We start from the raw sequence: 21031 nt of genomic DNA, 5'->3' as shown, positions 1-21031 counted from the left end.
GGGGGGGGGGGGGGGGGGGGATGATTATGCCATTAATGAGTTGCATATGTGGGTTCTAGATGATAGTGATAAACATGAATGGTCCAAATATGCCTACACTTTGACTGATAATAAATTATTTTGCCGTCACGTTCGCATCGCTGGAGCAACCACTTGTGGTGAAATCGTGTTTGCAGTGCACAAGTACACACCTAAACAACCGTTTTATGTTTTCTACTTCAATCCCGAAAGGAACACTCTACGACGTGTTGAAGTTATAGGTTTGGGTGAAGCGGTTAACTATAATTGTACCGTTCTTACCTTCGTAAACCACATAGAGGATCTTGATGTTAATGATTTAAATCTACTCAAGTGAGTTCATCCTCCATTGGTGAGGCCAGAATATGTAGAAGAATCAGAATGGGGTTGATGAATCGTGTCAGGTGAAAGCAATGATCTTATACGTTTATGGTCTTTTGATATGTAACCTTTTCATTTTTGATAAAGTCAGTTTTTATTAAAATCGATGCTTTGGAGATTCAATATTTGATTCGTTTCCCATTTGGTGAGGATTCATTTTTTTTTTTTTTTTAACTCTTGAATTAATTGAAGAAAAGGAAACAGGAGTGTTACAAAATCAACCAAGAAATTAAACGGATCAATAAGAACAGAAAAGAATCAGTTCCGTAACTTAGCATCTTGGGCATCGTTCCTCTTCAATTCTCTCATTTGTTTACAATTTATTTTATTTTATTTAAAGTTTTTATGTTAATTGTTCGAAGTGAATTTTCTTAGATGTTGGATGAGCTCATTCTCGAGTTTTTTGAAAACATGGCTTCTCTAAAAAAAGGCTTTTAAAGTCTGTTTTTCGCATCAGTTACTAAACCGACGTTAATAAACTGGCCGACGCAAAATATATTTGCTTCACTTCAAAGAACGACACGACGCTATGTTTAACGTCGAATAATTTGCGTCACTTTCCGAAGTCAATTTCAAAATTAACGTGTGAAACTATGAACACGTCTTATTATTTTTTATTAAATTCAATTGGGAAGATTTAAAACAATAATTAACTCAAAACTAAATTAAATAATCAAAATAATAATTACACCATATTAATCATCAATCATCTAAACACAACATATATAAAGATCAAGTCACTAGTCATTTTGATGTGTTTTCAAACTAAGATAAACCAATAAAATTGATACAAAAAATGTAAAAATTGGTTCACTTGTCCACTTGGATGACTAACCTGGGAAAAGATGAAGAGGTGAAGAGAAGTTTCGGTTGATTCCCATTGGATGAGTAACTTGTATAGTTCATTGTCCGCTTGGATGAGTAACTTGGGAAAAAGGTGAAGAGAAGTTTCGGTTGATTCCCATTAGGAGAGTGGCTGAGGATCGTATTGAGAGCAACTTGGTTCAGACCAGAGGCCTAACAAGATTAAAAAAAGCTACCAAGAGTCTTGAAGAGATAAGGAAGGAGGTTGAAGTGAGGGTAGCTGCAGCAAAAGTCTGAGTCTTCCTCGTCCGAGTCTTCTACTCTTTTCTGCCCTTTTCTCATCTTCGGAGTCTTCTACTCTCTTTTTTTTTTTCTTGGAATTGGAGTCATTAAAGATATTACCTTTAAAGAAACAACAAAAGACCAAGCTGTATTCATTACACATTATTGGCTCTATATAGGTAATAGTCCTCTACTAATTACCGAAAAGACTAATTCTGTCTAATCCTAAAGCCTAAGGATAGGGATGTTAAAGAATGGGTTTTAACCCGATGGGTACCCGGGATCCATGAAAAATAAGAAACCCAAAGATTTGATTATTATGTTAAAATTTCATGGGTTTTAAATGGTTCAGGTACCCATTTTAGAGAGTCTTATTCGGGTTTATTTTATTGGGTTATGGGTACCCATGAGACTTCAAAAAAAAAAGTTAATTAGATTTGTTAATGTTAAAAAAAAGTTTGTCCGATTACGTTAACGCAACGTTCCTCTAAAAATAAAATAAAAACCCAGAGAGCGATTTGTAAAAAAAGGTCTTCAAAAGAGATCGTCTTTGTTACTTTGATCAAGGGATCCAATGGATCCGATCCATACTAAGGTAAGCTCGCATTTCCCCCTTTGATTCTTCTCTAACGCCGGCCTGATTTTGCTATTCCAACTCCGAAATTAGGGTTTCTAGTGGTTCAATTACGATTTCGTATTTTGTTGGGTTTGATCGTCTTTTGTATTCGTTGATACAATGAAGTTTGGTCGAGTGTGGTTGGAAAGATGAGATGAAAGTTCTCCTGACCCACTTCTTAAAAATCTCAACTTTTTCCTTCTTTCCTCTGATTTGTTTACTCTCGTCGTTGTTCTTGTTGGTTTGATAAACACAGCAATACATACTCATTGTGAGCAAAAGAGACAAAAGTGAAAAGACTTTTTTTTTTTTCGAATCTTCTTTAAGTATCACAGATTTTTTGTTTCCTTCATTGTCGTCTCGGTGCTGCCTACATTTTGTTTGTTAACGCTTACACAATTTTGAATTTGGTACCATTCTAATCATTTCTGAGTTTTTTGTTTTTGTTTTTTTTTGGCTGAATCATTTGATTTGTCTGTATTACTCCTGTTGTAGACTGTTAATGTTACTGTCCAAAGTTGGTGTAGTTGTTAAAGCTTCTTAGTTTGCCTATAAGTTTAGTGAAGAGGCATCATTGATTCTAAGAGTTTCCTCTGAAGTCTCAGTTATGTTTTGAGGTTTAAGAGTTTCGAAATTGGTTAATTGTTGTTGTTGTTGTTGATGATGCAAAGCTAAGATTTTTCAGCTTTTTCTTTTGTACTGTTAACTGAACTGGATTCGAACAAGTGAACTATCTTGTGATTGATTTGCATCACAAGATACTTGCATTGATTTGGGCAACGCTATGGTGATTTGGCTTCTCTAGCTTGTGATGTGCTCAGTATTCCAATCACCACAGTAGCAGCAGAGTCATCGTTTAGCATTGGAGGTCGGGTACTGACTCCTTACCGGAACCGTCTTCTTCCAAGAAATGTTCAAGCCTTGTTATGTACTAGAAACTGGTTACATGGTTATGCTGAGTTAGAAGGTAAGAATCCATATTTTTTCAATTCATAAGTAACTTCTCTTGCTTGGTTGACAACTTTGATGATGAGGTTGAAGGTAAGAATTTATATTTTTTAATTACAAGTGACATTAAAGACAACTTTGATGATGAGGTTGAAGGTACCACATATGTGACTAGTAGCTCAGGAGTATGAGACCAAGGTAAAAAAAATTAAGATTGTTACTTAAGAATAAAGATGTAATTATGAAATTTTGACTGAAATTTCATTGTTTTGTTGTTGTTTAGATTCTGATCAGGTTTTGGAAGAACCATAGGAGGAAGAATGAGAAATTTTTTTTGTTGTTGTTGTTTTTGTGACTTTGATTTTGGTTTTTATATTTATCTAGGTTAACAAAACTCTTAAATATATTTGGTATACTTTATCTATATGATATAAAATTATAAATTTTTGAAAATTGTCATAGATATAATAAAATAAACAAAATACATAATATAAATCATATTTGGTACCAAAAAGCTAATGACACAAAAATTCATAATGCAAAATGCAAAATACATCATATAAGACAAAAAAAAATCGGGTACCTGTGGGTTTACCCACAAAACTAAAAACCCGTTCGGGTTTACCCACAAGACCTAATACCCATTCAGGTTTTATGAGATTGGGCTTTTTCTGGGTGGGCTTTTTTCGGGTTCGGGCCGGGCTGGGTTTTTTACCCACCACAACATGCCTACCTAAGGATTACACAGCTCTAGAGATACCAAATGGAGTTTTTAAAGAATCGAATGAAATATGTGTACCTACACATGAGTGAAACCAGACTCGATGTCAAACAAGAATTACCTTCAATTTCTCTCTGAAATTTGAGTTTCGGCCACATTCACATCAAAATACATCACGTATCCACATTCTTCATTACTACATCCTTCAACGAATACAACAAATACGAATATATTTTGAAAACTTAGAATCAAGTAGTAATCATAGAAAAAAAAACAAAAAACAAATACGAATAAATTTAGGGTTTACAAACCTTCCTGAGATATTGGAGACGACTGGAGAAGGAAAAATCAAATCGCAAAAACTGGAATCAATTGAAGAGATGAACGATTCTCAAAACAATTGAAGCAGCTAGCAGAAAACAAAATCCCCCATGACTAATTTGAGTTCTACGATTTCGATTTTGATAGATTTTGTCTAGTGCGGAGGAAGAAGAACTCTATTTGCAGAAATAAAAAGTTTCGTATAAACAAATGTGTAAACCTTAAAACTTATGTTAATAATCGTCGGTTTATCATGTCGTAAAGATAATAATAATAATAAAAAAGGAAGCCGTATTCAGTTTTGTGGTTGACAAAGTAAAAGAAGGAACACAAAGATGGTCTTACAGACATTTAACAACAGTTGGGAAAGAAATTCTTCTAAAAACGGTGGTAATGGCTCTTTGGTGTATACCATGAACTGTTTCAAGCTACCAAAAGGAATATGTGATGAGATTACAAACGTATTGGCAAAATTTTGGTGGAGTAAAAGCAATGGTGAAAGATCGATGCACTGGATGTCCTGGAAAATACTTAGTCGATTAAAGCATGAAGGGGAATTAGGATTCAGAGACAGAGAACTTCAACTTAGCTCTTCTTGGTAAACAAATATGGAGAATACTACAATCACCAAACAGTCTACTTGCAAGAGTTTTAAAAGGGAGATACTATCCAGATTCAAATATTTTCACAGCAGGCCCAGGCTACAAACCTTCATTTATTTGGAAATCCTTACAAGAAGGGCGAGATCTACTCAAAAAAGGAATGAGATTCTTGATAGGAAATGGACAGAATACCAACATATGGGTTGACCCATGGTTACCAGTTGACCCTCCAAGACCACCGCGAAGACTAATTGGTGTGAATACAGAACTAAAGATGGTTAGTGAACTAATGATGGAACGCCAAATGGGATGGAACAGGGATCTTCTACGAGCTTATATAGAAGATGACGACATCAGAATTATTGAGAAAATAGTCCTAAGCCCTACGAACATCGGAGATCTTTTAGGATGGCATTACAATGAATCAGGTCTTTATACAGTTAAATCAGGATACTGGCTCGCCACACACCTACAAGATCATGACAACATACAACCACCTTTGGGATTACAGTCACAAAAAGCAGCCATTTGGAAAATTCACACTGCTCCGAAATTAAGACACTTCCTATGGAGGATGATATCTAGGATTTTGGCTACCGGAAAAGAATTAGAAGATAGAGGAATGATGGTCTCTACAAGATGCAAACGATGCAATCAGTATGAAGAATCAGTGGAGCATTTGTTTTTTGATTGCCATCATGCACAAGATGTTTGGAGATAAAATCAACAAATATACCAAGTCATCAGTAACCCATCCATGTCATTTGATCAGAAATTTCAGAGCATACTTGACTGCTACAACAATCAGCATCTCACAACCTTTGAAAGACAAACACCTATCTGGATATTATGGCAACTTTGGAAGAGTCGCAATCATATGGTATTCAGAAGAAAATATAATAGATGGCAAGAAGATTTGACAATTGCAGTAAATGAAGCAAAAGAGTGGATAGATATTTGCCAAGCAGATAACACAGAAGGAAACACATTAATACAAAGATCGCAAACAACAACTGTTTCAAACTGGAGAAGGCCAAGAGAGGGATTTGTCAAATGCAACTATGACTGCAGATTTGCACAAAACGGAGAGGAAGTATATAATAACACGAGATCATCGAGGAACTTTCAAAACTGCAGGACATGGGAGAGGAATAGCATGCAACACAGTACTAGAGGCTGAACTTCAAGGATTAACAATGGCAATGCGGCATATGTGGATCAATGGATACAGGAATGTTATCTTTGAAGGTGATAACCAAGAAGTAACAAAATTACTCCAAGGTAATACGAACAACTTTTCAGCACACAATTGGATAAGACTGGCGAAACACTGGAAGAACAAATTTGACAATGTCGAATGCATATGGACGAGTCGAAACAACAACAAAGCTGCAGATACATTAGTGAAACAACATCTCCATGATACAATATCTTATGTACCATATTTTTATGTTCCTCCTTGCATTGTAAACATCCTCCATGAGGATCACATTACTTCATCATAATAAAAGTAGATGTTAAAAAAAAAAAGGAAACGATTTAATGATGTATTAATATTTTGGTGTTTCATTTTCGTGTATTATAGTTTCGATTTGTTTGTTTTTTTTTTGAGACTTTAGTCTCGGAAATATATGTTTCTCTCGCCCGGTTCATAATTCGTATATCTCAAAAACAAAAACGTATCCCATCTCTGACTCTGTATCTCTCCTTGTTTATAATTAAATCTATAAATTATAAATATATTAGATAAGGGACCGCACAATATGCGGGTTTAAAAATTGTTGACAAAAATAAATCTTAAACCTTAAAAAACTTTTTAAAAATATATAAAGAAATTTTATTTCCTAAAGTAAATATATAAATAATTTAAGTTAGTGAATATTTGTATTTATCTTCATACATTTATTTATATTTATATATTTTTAATATATTATAACAATTATTACAATAATTTAAAGCTAAATTATATCCCACTAAAACTTTTGCCAAATACTTATCATTACAAGTATTATTATTTTCAAATTTCAAAAACGTTTCACAACTTATTCACAAAATATTTTACATGCAACAAATTCATTAAAGCAACATCTAATAAGTAACCACATACAATTTTACTCTATGTTTTACCATTAAAAATATGTTCTTACACCCAAAAATATTTTATTGTTTAAGTATGCTCTTTATCACCATCTATAAAATGTCTTCTAAACAAATTAAACAAATTTTATATTATTTTTACTTTCATTTTGGCATAATTATAGTTCTTATAATTACTAAATTTGTTTTGTGACATAGTTTCTTTAACCATGAAGTTTTTTTTTACTCCAAAGATATTGGATGAACAACTGCTGAAAATTATCTACTCCATTACAATGATTTTATGACTAACTCAATAAAAGTTGAGAAATTGAAAGAAATTTAATATAAGGTAATAAAAATAAAAAATTTGAAAATTATAATCATAATGGTATATATAAGTCTTAGATTTTAAATATATTGTGTATTATTGAATAATTTAGACTAAATTAGATACTAAAATTTTGAGTTTTGTGAACTTCGGATAATCCAAACCCAAAATACCCGAACAGAACCCGATCCGAACCCGAAGTCTAGAAATACCCAAACGGGTCCTATACCTTTAAACCAAAAATACGAAAATCTAAATTACCCGAACTGGTATCCGAATGCCCAGACCTCAGCTTTCTCTACTGAATGGTTCGTGTAACTCACGTGCTACTCTTACGCATTGTGGTGAATTAATTCTCCACCCATCTCTCCTTCGTTGAGAAGCATGCAACACATTAAAATTAAAAAATAAAAGCTTCAAACAGAGAGAATCAATCCCAAATTTGTTTTTTTTAATCTTCACGCAAAAGGAATAATAAAATTTCTCTCACAGTTTCAAGCTCTCATCGGAACCCTAGATCTGTTACTTTTTCCCTGTGAGAACTAAGGTTTTCACCTGAGTTCCGAAGTGAATTAAGTCCGGTTGTTTCACTGTTTATCACCGTTCTAGTTCCGAGCAGAGTAAAAGAGTAAATAGTTATTTGCGAAGTGAAAGTGAGGTATTATTGCCAAGTGAAAGTTTTTTCGGGGCCTTCTACATCCCCACCCTCTCTTATTTATAGTCTAATTACAATTAAAGTCTAATCAATTTACTCCGCAAATCCCGTGCTCTCATTAATTCGATTTATTGCTTAATTTTTGAACCATCTCCGAACTCCGAGATGCTTTGCCCGACCGTTATTCTTTTACTTCGGTGTTCCGCATCTCAGCCGAGCGGCTGGTTTCATTTCGTCCTGGCCCATCTTATTTGTCCGTCTTAGGCCCATTCTCAACGTCTGTCCAGGGCCCAAGCCCATGATCCGAAGTGACGGCTCACGGTACCAACATTCCCGATTTTAATTTTGCTGTTTTTCCAATTCAGATCTGAGTGTGAATTTTATCAGATTCTGATTTTATAATTTGATGTCGAAACCTTGGGGTGGGATTGGAATTGGAGCTTGGGCTGATGAAGCAGAGCGCGCCGATGAAGAACCCGAATCTGCTCGGCCTTCTCCACAGCTCTCGCGTTCTCAGCTTCTAACCAAGCATATTCCGCTAGTTGACCTTCAAGATCGGCCACCTTGCGCTGAAGCTTAGCCACTTCGGATATCGAAAGGGAGGCAAACAGTTGTTCCTCGTAGGACGCCACAGTGGAGTTGAATTCGATCATCATCTGCAAAAAACTGAAATATTAGTAAGGAGACAAAGATCAACATAATGGTAAAAAAGCCTCCTTTTACCGAACTCGCCGACTTTGTCCGCAAATCGGAAGAAATTACAGCGGTTGGTCTCGGACATGTCGGAGAACGCCGGGATGCGGATTTCGGAACGTACGTAGCTCCTCATCAAGTCAGCTGGGGATGCGTTAGGAGCTGAACCAAGTAAAATGGGTTACTCCCAGTCAAAAAGAAATTGAATAATCGCGTAAGTATTACTACTTACCGCGGGGAGAGTGGCGATGTTTCTTCAGGAGGATTCGACCAGAAGTACCCCCCGACTCTTTGGCATGCTTGGACTCCCTGGACTTCTTTTCGGAGATGGGGACTCGGTCCCGAGGCTCGGACCGGCTCCGCCCATCTCCCGAGGAAGAAGTTCGAACCCGGGTTTTCTCACGAAGAGAAGAAGAAGACTCTAACTCCTTCCTCTTCCTTGACGGCTCGGTTCGCTGCATATCACTTTCAGTTCACTGGTAATCGCTACCAGCAGCCGGAGCAGGAACCTCACCCCTCATAGGGTCATTAGGGAAGTGCGGGATGATAATCATCAGGGTCCTTGATGGTTCCGAAACAGGAGCAGCAGTAGGATTCGAAGTGGAAACATCAGTAGGCCCCGAGGTCGAAACATGAACCTCTGTCGGTTTTGAAATCGAGGATTCAACACTCTTACCCGAGATTCGAGCCTTTCCCTCGGCTAGGGCAGTGTACATTTGCCTCTTTGCCTCCTTTTCGGCGATCTCGAGCTCCTTCTTAAGGGCCCATTCTTCTCGGTAACCCATCGAAGAGGTGTCGATGCAGGGTGGGGAAGAAGCGATGTAAGAGAATTTTCTAAGCCGCACTTTGAACTCCCTGTTTCGCTCGCACGAAAAAGAGTCCCAAGCAATCTGCCCGCTGCAGAATTTGGTGAAGTATTTCGCAAAGACTGGAGCAAGCTGACCACGCTCGAAGTGAGCTGTAGAAAAAAAATGGAGGATTAAAAAAAATATATGTAATCAATAACGAGCGTAAGGGTGTGTAATGCCGTGTAAGGCGTTCTGGCTACCAATTTTCGAGGCCCACTTCGACATGTGCAAACCCACGAGGTGACCAAAGGTCAGCTCGTTGACCGAGAAGAAGAAAAATGATTTCCGCCATTTCTCATCCTTCTCAGGGAGGTTGTAAAAGACCTTCACACCGGAAAGCGGGCTCACGTAAAGGGTGCCCTTAGTACGACCAGTCTTCACAGTGTAGATGTGGAGGAATTCGGTAAGAGATAGTTTGTACATATGCTCCTCCGCCAAGGTTTGGAGACATAGGACGGTCCGAACAAAATTCGGACACATCAGGGGTAGGGCGATCCCGAGCTCAAACATCATCCGAACGATGAGTTCGGGAAGAGGAAAGGATAGTCCGCAAGCGAAAAAGAAGCTTTCGAACGCGCAGCAGTAACCCGTTTTCTGGGGACTCATGAGCCTCCGGGAATCGAATCTCTATATCTGAGGGAATCCCACAGGACCCTCTGATTTCCGCTGCATCATTCTCGGTAAGAATAGACGGTGGGTGGGGGCCAAAAACTCCCGGAATAAGAGGTTTGACGGTCTTTTTCGGAGTAGATTTTGGAGGGGACATGGTTCTCGAAGGAAATCGGTGTAGGAGATCGGTGGAGGAGATAGTAGTGTTTCTGGTGAACAGTAATCACGAAAGCAGAAAACGAGAGCAAAAAATAAAAGATGCTAAACAGTCCAGGAATTAATGAAGAAGAGAAGGGAGAAGGCTACCTTTATAAGCCGAAAAGCAATGATTAACCGAGAATATGAAAGGGCACGGCTCGATTCCCACTCTCTTATAGCGTGTTGAGATAGAAAAGTGGGCCTCCAAGGCTCACTCGGGAAGTAAAACCCATCATTACCTCAATCAAATCGTGGGATACGGGAGATATTCAGTTTCTCGAAATAATCGGTCGAAGATTAAAAGTCCCCCGAACTAATCAGCTCGAGAGACTTAGGGGGCAACTGTTGGTACCGCGATCGTTCACTTCGGGAGTTGGGGTACAGCCCAGTCCTCGAAGGAACGTGGGCCGGGGTTATAGGCGAAATGGCCCATTAAACATCAAACGAGAAGAATGGCGCGAGGTGAAGAGAGACACAAGCCACTTCGGAGCTCGGTAGATAGTCAAAGATTCCCCTAATCAATTGTATTAAATAACGCGAAATGTGCGGGATTTAATGATGAAAAATAAATGTTAGTAGGGAGTATATGTACGAATAGAGGGATGATTGTAAAGGGGGTCGAAAAACTTTTACTTGGCAATAACACATTACTCTCATTTCGCAATTGCAATATTTATTTTGTTATTTAGCTCGAAACTAGAACGGTGGTAATCACCCCCGCCCAATAACTCTCCGGAGATAGAAGAGTAAACTTCAGTTCTCACAACGTTCGCATCGCTGGAGCAACCACTTGGGGTGAAATTGTGATTTCAGTTCATAAGTATAAACCTAAACAACTGTTTTATGTTTTCTACTTTAATCTGGAAAGGAACACTCTCAAACGTGTTGAAATCAAAGGTTTTCGTGAAGCGGTTAAGTATAGATGTACCGCTTTTACCTTTGTAAACCACGTAGAGGATCTTGATGTTAATGATTTAAAACTGCTCAAGTCAGTCCATCCTCCACTAACGGAGCCAAACTATGCAGAAGAATAATTAGCACCAGATTCAGATTCAGACTGAGAACCTCGGAAGGAGGAGAAGACAGGGATGATGATTGGTGTCGGGTGAAAGCAATGATCTACACGTTTTGTTTTTGTCAACCTTAATTATCTGTCTGTCCGTTTATGGTCTTTTGATATGTAACCTTTTCATTTCAATGTTTGACTCGTTTCCCATTTTGTGAGGATTCATTCGTTTTATCGTTTATCTCCTTGCTAACGTTTGAATCAAACATCGTGTACAAACCGTTTGTCAGTTTTAATATTTTTAATTGTTCTAAGAGAATTTTCTTAGATGTTGGAAGAGTTCCTTCTCGAGTGTTTGAAAACCTGTGTTCTCTAAAGCTTGGCCTCGAGTTGTATTAATGATTTGATATTTCATTTTTGTGTCTTATTGTTTCGATTTCGTTTGTTTTGTTCGTTTTGGGACTCTAGTCTCGAAAAGATATGTTTCAAACAATTTACTAGTATTTCATTTGCTTATACAATCTCTTAATCTTTAATAGATATTGAGAAGCAAATTAATTTATCTCACAATCTCAAGTAAATCAAAAACAAATAAGAAAATCAATATACAAAAAATAATATACATTGAGTTGAGTTATCAAAATATAATATATAATTAAAATTTAACATCCTTCCGATTTCCCCGGCCCAAGAGATAAGTCTTTCAACATAAGAAACTTTTAGGATTACTTGAGTTGAGTTATCAAAATATTTGTACATTATATTATATCTAAAAATTTTGAATTAGAAAAAAAAGTCATCCGTTGATAATTATAACAATGATGTTTATTTTCATATGTATAAGTATAACTACCACATCAGTTAATACAATATTTAAAAAACCCCATGATGTTTGACTTTTCTATATATTTAAAAAAAAAATCTCATAATAATTTTAAATATGTAGAATGAGAAACATAATACGTTGAAAATTTGATATCAATAATTCCAGACTTAGCTTATTAACAAAACAGAAAAAGAAAGAAAATAAATAAAACATTCAATACATTAATATACAAACCAACATATCTAAAAGTTATTTAAAATATTAGTGTATAAGAAATTACACATAACTCTAGTTTTTTTTTTTTTTTTTGTCATCTGATATAATTAAAAGAAGAGTGTTCATACAAGGGAATAAGAAACAGAAACAAAAAGCAAAGAAACACTACCCCCACTTGATACTGAGGTCAATCGACCCTCCAAGTGAAACAGGTAGTAATAAAACCAAAATCTAGACCGAAACCACCATCAACGATCATCCGCACCATCTACTCGAACGTGATCCTGCAACCATGAGGGACCATGCAACGATAAGTATGATTGGAGCCTGCCCTCTCGCGTTACACTTTTAGCGATTGCACTTGCAACCTTATTCGCCGATTTAGCTACATGATGACACTCCCAAAACTCAAGACCTGATAAGAGCTCACGGATATCAGCCAACACCGAATCATATCGAGGCCAATCATACCGATTATTTATTGCAGCCACCGCTGCGGCATTGTCTATCACCACTTCAACCCGAGTAAAACGCAAAGTCTGTAAAGCCTCCAATGCCCAAAATAGACAACGTAAACAAGCCAGAATCTCAGTCTCAGTCCCAGGCAATGCAGCTCGTGCATGAAAGAGAACCTGTCCCTGATAATCTCTTGCAATCCACGCTCCCCCAATAGGTGTGGAATTACCGCGCCAAGATGACACCACATTGCACTTAACAAGTCCAACTTCAGGTCTTTTCCACCTCTCCTCTATCATTGGTTTCTTAACTTCCCATTGACGAGCTAACTCACCATCTAAAGCTTGAGCAGCAAACCAGTGCGAGGAATTGGTGAAGGCTCCGTTCACCATATCTCCAGATTTCCCACAACAACCATGGAATGGTTCGACGAGTCTCCTCTGGAATTCTGAAATCCTGCATTAAACCAACAACTATCTCCCAATTGTGCATCAAATCCGTTTCACTGAAACCACCTAAGGGCATAGGAATATTGGATAGGCTAAAGCTTGACGTGCCACTGAGCATGTAAATAACATATGGCAAATTGTCTCCTCAGTATGACCACACACCACACACTTAGTATCCACAGCTAAGCCTCTAGATGCTAATCGCTGTGCAACAGCCAAAGCGCCTGACAACATGCGCCAAAGGAATGTTTTAATTTTAGGCACTGTTTGCAGGCTCCAAACCTTAGCTTTCAAGGAATTATTGATATCAAATTTTTTATTTGTTGACCACAATTTTTTTTTGTTTAGTTTTTCGCCATTTGTTGATAACCATTTAAATGATAGATTTATGACCGATCATTTCATTAAAGTCAACCGTAAGTTTCTTATACATCGCGTGTGCTAACTAACACATTAAAAGTCCTCTCAGCTCTCTGTACTGACTGGTTCGTGTAACTCACTTGCTCCTCTTACGCGTGGCGAGTTAATTCTCCACCCATCTCTCCTTCGTTGAGAAGCATGCAACACATTAAAATTAATAAAAATAAAAGCTTCAAACAGAGAGAATAAATCCCAAATTTGTTTTTTTTTTTCAATCTTCACGCAAAAGGAATAATAAAATTTTCTCTGACGGTTTCAAGCTCTCATCGGAACCCTAGATCTGTTACTTTTTCCGATTTTAATTTCGCTGTTTTTCCGATTCAGATCTGAGTGTGAATTTTTATCAGATTCTGATTTCATAATTTGATGTCGAAACCTTGGGGTGGGATTGGAATTGGGGCTTGGGCTGATGAAGCAGAGCGCGCCGATGAAGAACAAGCGGCGGAAGCTGCTTCTGCAACGGCGGATACACAGAGTTTTCCTAGCCTGAGAGAAGCTGCTGCGGCGACTGCGACTAATGCTAAGTCTAGGAAGATGAAGAAAATGAGTTTATCTGAGTTCGGTGGTTACACAGCACCTGGAGGTAGGAACTCTGTTGGATTGACTCACCAAGAGATTCTTCAATTACCCACTGGTCCGAGGCAACGCTCTGAGGATGAAATGCAACCTGGTCGTTTAGGTGGTGGGTTCTCTTCTTATGGTGGTGGTCGTTCTAGTGGTGGAGGTTCTGGGAGAATGGGGAGAGATCGTGATGATTCTGATGGCTCTTGGGGTGGTGGTGGAAGGAGACCTTACGGTGGTGGATTTGATGATGATAGGAGAGGGAATCAGTCTAGGGTTTCGGATTTTCCTCAACCTTCTAGGGCTGATGAGGTTGATGATTGGGGGAAAGCCAAGAAACCGCTTCCTTCTTTTGATCAAGGACGACAAGGTCGTTACGGTGGTGGTTTCGGAGGCGGCGGAGGAGATGGTGGGTTATCTGGAAGAGCTGATGGTGTTGATAATTGGGGTGCAGGGAAAAAGCAAGCAGCACCGGTTAGATCATCTACATTTGGGTCGAGTTTTGGTGATTCAGGCCGTGAATCTGACCGTTGGTCCAGAGGAGAAGTAGTCGGAGGTGGTGTTCAGGAGGAACGTCGTCGTTTGGTTCTGGAACCACGAAAGGTTGTTGTTGACTCAGGAGCGAGTGAGACTCCACCTGTTGTTGAGAAGACGAGTAAGCCTAACCCGTTTGGCGCTGCTAGACCGAGGGAAGAGATTTTGGCCGAGAAAGGTTTGGACTGGAAGAAGATTGACTCTGATATTGAGGCTAAGAAAGGAAGTTCTCAAACGAGTAGGCCTACGAGCGCCCATTCGAGCAGGCCTTCTAGTGCTCAGTCTAACAGGTCTGAGAGTTCAGGGTTGAATAATGTGGTGAAACCGAGACCAAAGGTCAATCCTTTTGGTGATGCTAAGCCTCGAGAAGTGTTGTTGGAGGAACAAGGGAAGGATTGGCGTAAAATGGATATGGAACTTGAGCATCGCAGAGTTGGCAGGTCCATTATTCATTTGGATTCTTTTTATTTTCACTGAGGATTGTGGATCTATTTCAATTCTATGTTGCTGTACTTATCTGAGTATTGAATCTGTTAATATTCTCATTTTGCTGCATGTTGATTTAAAGTAATATTTAACTGCTTGATATATATTTATGTAGTTGGATGAATTTCGGAGATGAAAACGTTTGGAACTGAGAACCTAAAATAGTTTGGCATGTATGCTTTATAGATTCCACATCCCTAATGGCTGTGTTTTGATGGGATTTGTATTTAGTTAGAGAGTCTTCATGTTTATTCTGCCTATCAGTGCATTGGTTGAGTTTCAGAGCCTGTTAGATATAGCTTCTGCTTGTTTCTCTTGGGTATGGTTTGTGCATGATATAGTCCCCATCTAGACTTCGAGATTGAACTTGCCTGTGATGCTTCTTTTTTTAACTTTATGACAGTCGGATACTGATCCCTGTGTTGTGAAAAAACAACTTTTCCAGGCCTGAAACAGATGAAGAGAAGATGTTGAAGGAAGAGATTGAAGAGCTAAGGAAAAAACTCGAGAAGGAATCCATTGCTCCAGAGATCAAGGATTCTGAAAAAGAACCCGGCANTGGTTTCGGAGGCGGCGGAGGAGATGGTGGGTTATCTGGAAGAGCTGATGGTGTTGATAATTGGGGTGCAGGGAAAAAGCAAGCAGCACCGGTTAGATCATCTACATTTGGGTCGAGTTTTGGTGATTCAGGCCGTGAATCTGACCGTTGGTCCAGAGGAGAAGTAGTCGGAGGTGGTGTTCAGGAGGAACGTCGTCGTTTGGTTCTGGAACCACGAAAGGTTGTTGTTGACTCAGGAGCGAGTGAGACTCCACCTGTTGTTGAGAAGACGAGTAAGCCTAACCCGTTTGGGGCTGCTAGACCGAGGGAAGAGATTTTGGCCGAGAAAGGTTTGGACTGGAAGAAGATTGACTCTGATATTGAGGCTAAGAAAGGAAGTTCTCAAACGAGTAGGCCTACGAGCGCCCATTCGAGCAGGCCTTCTAGTGCTCAGTCTAACAGGTCTGAGAGTTCAGGGTTGAATAATGTGGTGAAACCGAGACCAAAGGTCAATCCTTTTGGTGATGCTAAGCCTCGAGAAGTGTTGTTGGAGGAACAAGGGAAGGATTGGCGTAAAATGGATATGGAACTTGAGCATCGCAGAGTTGGCAGGTCCATTATTCATTTGGATTCTTTTTATTTTCACTGAGGATTGTGGATCTATTTCAATTCTATGTTGCTGTACTTATCTGAGTATTGAATCTGTTAATATTCTCATTTTGCTGCATGTTGATTTAAAGTAATATTTAACTGCTTGATATATATTTATGTAGTTGGATGAATTTCGGAGATGAAAACGTTTGGAACTGAGAACCTAAAATAGTTTGGCATGTATGCTTTATAGATTCCACATCCCTAATGGCTGTGTTTTGATGGGATTTGTATTTAGTTAGAGAGTCTTCATGTTTATTCTGCCTATCAGTGCATTGGTTGAGTTTCAGAGCCTGTTAGATATAGCTTCTGCTTGTTTCTCTTGGGTATGGTTTGTGCATGATATAGTCCCCATCTAGACTTCGAGATTGAACTTGCCTGTGATGCTTCTTTTTTTAACTTTATGACAGTCGGATACTGATCCCTGTGTTGTGAAAAAACAACTTTTCCAGGCCTGAAACAGATGAAGAGAAGATGTTGAAGGAAGAGATTGAAGAGCTAAGGAAAAAACTCGAGAAGGAATCCATTGCTCCAGAGATCAAGGATTCTGAAAAAGAACCCGGCAGTAATAATAATCAAAATGATTTACCGGAAATATTACGCGGGAAAGAGAAAGATCTTGAAATACTAACCCGTGAGTTGGACGACAAAGTCAGGTTCAGACAGAAACCAATTGAGAGGCCCGGGTCTGGTGCAGGTAGAACAGGAACATATTCAGAAAGATCACATTCCCGGGCTGGATCAATTGATGAAACTAAGAGTTTTGAATCCACTGAGAGACCCAGATCACGTGGTGCCGTTGATGCCTGGGTTAGACCCGTCGATGATCAGCGCAGAAACTTCCAAGGAAGCAAAGAGCCCGGTTTCTTCAGCAACAGGTTAGTTAGTCCATTACAATTGAAAAAACTCATTTTCTCTAATTTGGATGCATTTAGGCTCGTATTAATTTCTGAAGTCTCGGGTTTCGACAGGTCGTCCTCTAGGGAAGGTTGGTAAGAAGAAAACGAAGAACAACCAAATGTGGGATATGTTTAACTACTACTACACAGTTCCCAGATTTTGAAGAAGACTTAGAGAAGCGTTAATTTCATTAATAAATATTTATAAAAACCCTAATCTTTGTTCTTTTTTGTTGGTTCATCTTCGGAATCGGAGCGTCGTTGTTTTTTTTTTGGTCTTCTGCTCAGCGAAGGCGTGTGTGTCAAGAGAATATGTCTCTTCTGTTATATTTTAAGACTCTCTCGAATCTTATTTTTATATTTTTTGTAGTTAATCCTGCTTTCGTATCTCCTTCCTTTGTAATTTGTTAACACATTCATTTGCCAATAACTTTATTTGTATTGGAACAACAACAAGAAAGACAACGTTCAGGATAAAACCCAACAGAGTACAACAGAAATAAGATAACTTAGTGCTTACACATACTTTCCTCTATACTTAGGTTTTGGATCTTTAAAGGCTTTGGGATCAGTGTGAATCTGAGAAGAATCAATGGGTTTAAACACAGAGGAATGAATATTACCATCCTCTAACCACTTAAGATGATTCTCTCTAAACTCTAAATGCATTAAACGAGCAGCTTCTTTGATCTCTTCACTATAAGGCTCTACTTTCACCATAGTTAATAGAACCCGACTGTACCGCGAGCTCAGGATCTGTTCAGAGACCGCAACTAGCTTGAAACATGGGTGCTCAGGGAACTTAACCTCTCCACCAGTCTCATCTCTCAAAACCGGGAAGAAAAAGACAAGCCTGCCTTTCATTACCAGCATTCTTGCAGCAAGGTGAAGCAGATCATGAACACACTCAACTAGACTATATGCACCAGTGGATGGAATGTGATCTGTCCTTTTATCATCAGGGACAGTGTAAGGATCCACTGTTCCTCTTAGGATTTTCCGGCCACCAGATTTACGTCCACCAGCTCGAACCCCGTAAGGTGGATCACAGATAATTGCATCGAAGATCTAGATTGATGAATACATACAACTATAAACTCAGTGATCTCAACTCAATATGCGAGAGATAATAATAAAAGAACCAAGAGAGAGAGAGATAGCATTACCTCTTTTAGCCCGGACCGCCAAGGAGGAAGATTGTTATCCATTCTAAGTAGAGCAACTGGCATAGGTAATCCATACTACATAACCAACAACAGTATAAGAACCCGAGATATCAAAATGACCTGTTTGAAGAAGAAACATACAAGAAGAAGTTACACAACTAACCTGTTTGAAATTGCTCCAAACATTACAGTCTGGACCACGTCCATCACGCACTACTCTGATATCAATATCTGCACCCTAATACAACAACTCTTTTGTAAGTTTGAAACCACAAAAACGGGATCAAGAAACTGAGGTGAATAGTTAGTTGCAAACCATAGTCATTGCGCCAAACTGTGCAGCAGAGACAAGAATGCTCCCAGTACCAACGAAAGGATCATACACAAGTTTCCCCGATGTAGCTTTCGCTTGATTAGCCATTAAGAAAGCCATCTCAGCATCCATAGCAGTTGGGCCAAGGTAAGTACGAGATTTCAACTGAAATGTTGGTAAAAGCTTCCTATCAGCAAAACCAACCTCCCTCCCAAAAAAGATCCTTCTCTGTAGAATAGGTTGAAGTCCATTGTTCTCTTCAGATTCAATCATCTCCATTAGAAAAAAGTTGTGATCTGGATTCTTCAAGTTAACTCGACCCTAACAACAATATCAAATAACCAAAAAAAATCATATACCTATAAAAAGATAGACAACCAAAAGAGACTGAAACAAGAAAGTGGAATCAGACCTCAAATGGGATATAAGTAAGTGACTGGATTCGATCCTTCTGCTCTTCAAAAGTTAGAGCCTTTCCAAAAGTTTCAACAGAGATCCTAAAGGTTGAATCAGAAGTCAGAAACTGAAGCTTTCGAGAATCAGGGTAGCTAAGAATCGATTCTTTAAGCTCTTCATAGCAAGTTCCTTCACCCCAAAGCTCATACATTCCTTTCACCAATATGCTTCTCTTAGCGATGTTACGAGCGATTTCTTCAGATGAAAGCTGAACAAAGTGGAATGGAGTATCGTTATGGTGATGTTCAGGTAATCGCCATTGGAGTGACTCATTCTCTGCAATCTCTTCTCCGAAGAGTTCAGCTAAAGCTTCTACTTCTGGCTTTCTGAAGTCTAGTAGTCTGTGATAGAAGACACAGAGAAACCACATCTCTTCTTTCCCCAAATCCAAAACCCTAATTTGACGACAGAACTGAGAGGGAAGAAAACGAAGACGACGGCGATTAAAAGTCTAAAACCCCCTCTCTTAAAAACCCTTTTACATGGGCCTAACTAAGCCCATTTATTAGGCCCATTATTAAAGTAAAATGACGGAGATACCCCCGTTAGCTGTCGAATGCGATATATCGCGTTGTTTCCTTCCTTCTTCGCTTTGTGTGTTTTTGTCAAAGTTCGTCTGCTCCTTCTCCTCCTCTATTCAGAAAATTAGGGTTCCGTCGCAAATCGCGATCAGATCTCGAACTCTCTGGTATGATTACTAGTTTCTTCTTCCTTGTTTTACTATGAAGCATCGATTTGCTTGTATGTCATGTCTTCTTTTTTATTGTCGATCCTGATTCGAAATTTCTAGGGTTTACCATCGCGCAATTACGATTTATTGTTATGATGCTAGCTAGTAGATATCAATTAAGTTTTAGCTTCCTGGATACTACATCTCGTAAGTGCGAACCATGTTTAGGCAACGAGTTCAGAATTATTGTCTTGTAGCTGTGTATGTTTTCTGGATCTGCAGTGTTATGTTTCATCTTTAGCTCTTGTTTAGGGAATTATGTTGAACGCTTATTGTAATATTTATGGGACTCAGTCTTATTTACTACATCAAAAACATTTGTCTGGTTGTTGTAGAGGATGTCGGAAGATCCGGAGTACCGTTGCTTCATTGGTGGGCTTGCCTGGTCAACATCTGATCGTGGCCTCAGAGATGCTTTTGAGAAGTACGGTCACCTCGTTGAGGCCAAGGTAAATCTTTTTATCTCTCTTTTACAAGGTTTTCTATACTGTTCTGTTTGCTGTTACATTGAAGCTTTGGTTTGTTTGTTTTTTGGGGTTTGTGATTAAAACATTGAAGCTGATGTGTTTAGTTATCTTCATTTTCCTGCTCATTGCAAATCTGTTATTGGCGTTTCTGTTTTGTAATTTGATTGCTCAAGACTTTGAAGCTTTGATTGTTTTGTAATTTGTTCGTTTCCTTACCCTTTAAGTAATATAAACTTCATCATGTCTACCTGATTTCTGAGTGCCATAAATAGTATGAGAGATTAACCTTATCTATTGATACACAGGTGGTTCTGGACAAGTTCTCTGGTCGCTCACGTGGTTTTGGGTTCATCACTTTTGATGAGAAAAAAGCTATGGATGAAGCTATTACAGCAATGAATGGAATGGATTTAGATGGGCGAACTATAACTGTTGATAAAGCCCAGCCACATCAGGGTGGGTCAGGCAGAGATCATGATGGAGACCGCAGTCGTGATCGTGGATATGACCGTGATCGTAGCCGTCCCTCTGGTGGACGAGGTGGTGGAGATTGCTTTAAATGTGGCAAGCCTGGACATTTTGCCAGGGAGTGTCCTTCTGAAAGTAGTAGAGATGGTGGGGGAAGGTATAGCTCAAAGGACGATAGGTACAGTGCAAAGGATGATAGGTATGGTGCGAAAGATGATAGGTACGGTGCAAAGGAGGATAGGTACAGCTCAAAGGATGATAGGTACAGCTCAAAGGATGATAGGTA

General features: G+C 38.8%; 4 protein-coding genes and 1 long non-coding RNA gene across 9 annotated transcripts in view; 4 read left to right on the top strand and 1 right to left on the bottom strand.

Moving 5' to 3' along the window:
- The window catches only part of LOC104793913 (F-box protein At2g15640-like), a 1616-nt gene extending 1261 nt beyond the window's left edge, over positions 1–355 (top strand). The window contains exon 2 of the mRNA XM_019246266.1: positions 18–355. Within this exon, the coding sequence (XP_019101811.1) occupies positions 18–355 (338 nt within the window). The remainder of the gene's footprint in view (positions 1–17) is intronic.
- LOC104790269 lies at positions 1957–3446 on the top strand. 4 transcript variants are annotated; one of them, XR_768669.2, is made up of 3 exons: positions 1957–2080; positions 2860–3247; positions 3333–3446. It is a non-coding gene; the product is annotated as an uncharacterized LOC104790269 (long non-coding RNA). The 4 variants fall into 4 exon arrangements; XR_002038593.1 differs by having other exon boundaries at positions 2828–3247; XR_768667.2 differs by having other exon boundaries at positions 2787–3247.
- Positions 13670–17534, top strand: LOC104790267 (eukaryotic translation initiation factor 4B1-like). The gene is made up of 4 exons (XM_010515979.2): positions 13670–15011; positions 15503–16207; positions 16699–17124; positions 17218–17534. Exons 1-4 carry the CDS (start codon positions 13843–13845, stop codon positions 17240–17242), a joined length of 2325 nt encoding a protein of 774 aa, XP_010514281.1. The 5' UTR covers positions 13670–13842; the 3' UTR covers positions 17243–17534.
- On the bottom strand, positions 17565–19532 carry LOC104790268 (tRNA (guanine(10)-N2)-methyltransferase homolog). The gene is made up of 5 exons (XM_010515980.2): positions 19037–19532; positions 18628–18945; positions 18475–18549; positions 18312–18386; positions 17565–18213 (listed from the first exon to the last, which is right to left on the bottom strand). The coding sequence occupies exons 1-5, from the start codon at positions 19448–19450 to the stop codon at positions 17662–17664; spliced, it is 1434 nt and encodes a 477-aa protein (XP_010514282.1). The 5' UTR covers positions 19451–19532; the 3' UTR covers positions 17565–17661.
- Positions 19658–21031, top strand: part of LOC104790265 (glycine-rich RNA-binding protein RZ1A-like) — a 2689-nt gene continuing 1315 nt past the window's right edge. The window contains exons 1-3 of one of the 2 annotated variants that reach the window (XM_019246644.1): positions 19658–19768; positions 20146–20259; positions 20583–20986. In XM_019246644.1, coding sequence (XP_019102189.1) covers positions 20149–20259; positions 20583–20986 — 515 coding nt within the window. In that variant the 5' untranslated portion in view covers positions 19658–19768; positions 20146–20148. Of the gene's footprint in view, positions 19769–20145; positions 20260–20582; positions 21029–21031 lie in introns of both variants that reach the window. The other variant, XM_010515976.2, reaches the window with a different exon arrangement.

This window comes from Camelina sativa, chromosome 6 (assembly GCF_000633955.1).
Source record: "Camelina sativa cultivar DH55 chromosome 6, Cs, whole genome shotgun sequence".
In the NCBI taxonomy this organism is placed as follows: Eukaryota; Viridiplantae; Streptophyta; class Magnoliopsida; order Brassicales; family Brassicaceae; genus Camelina; species Camelina sativa.
This window is presented reverse-complemented; position numbering and strand designations above follow the sequence as displayed.

What these genes read in the sequence shown, in the direction of transcription:
- LOC104790268 (XM_010515980.2), bottom strand. Translation starts at nt 19,450, where the DNA reads ATGTGGTTTCTCTGTGTCTTCTATCACAGACTACTAGACTTCAGAAAG. An exon ending in TTACTTATATCCCATTTGAG is followed by an intron (nt 18,946 to 19,036) that starts GTCTGATTCCAC and finishes TATTGTTGTTAG; the next exon opens with GGTCGAGTTAACTTGAAGAA. An exon ending in AGTTTGGCGCAATGACTATG is followed by an intron (nt 18,550 to 18,627) that starts GTTTGCAACTAA and finishes TTGTTGTATTAG; the next exon opens with GGTGCAGATATTGATATCAG.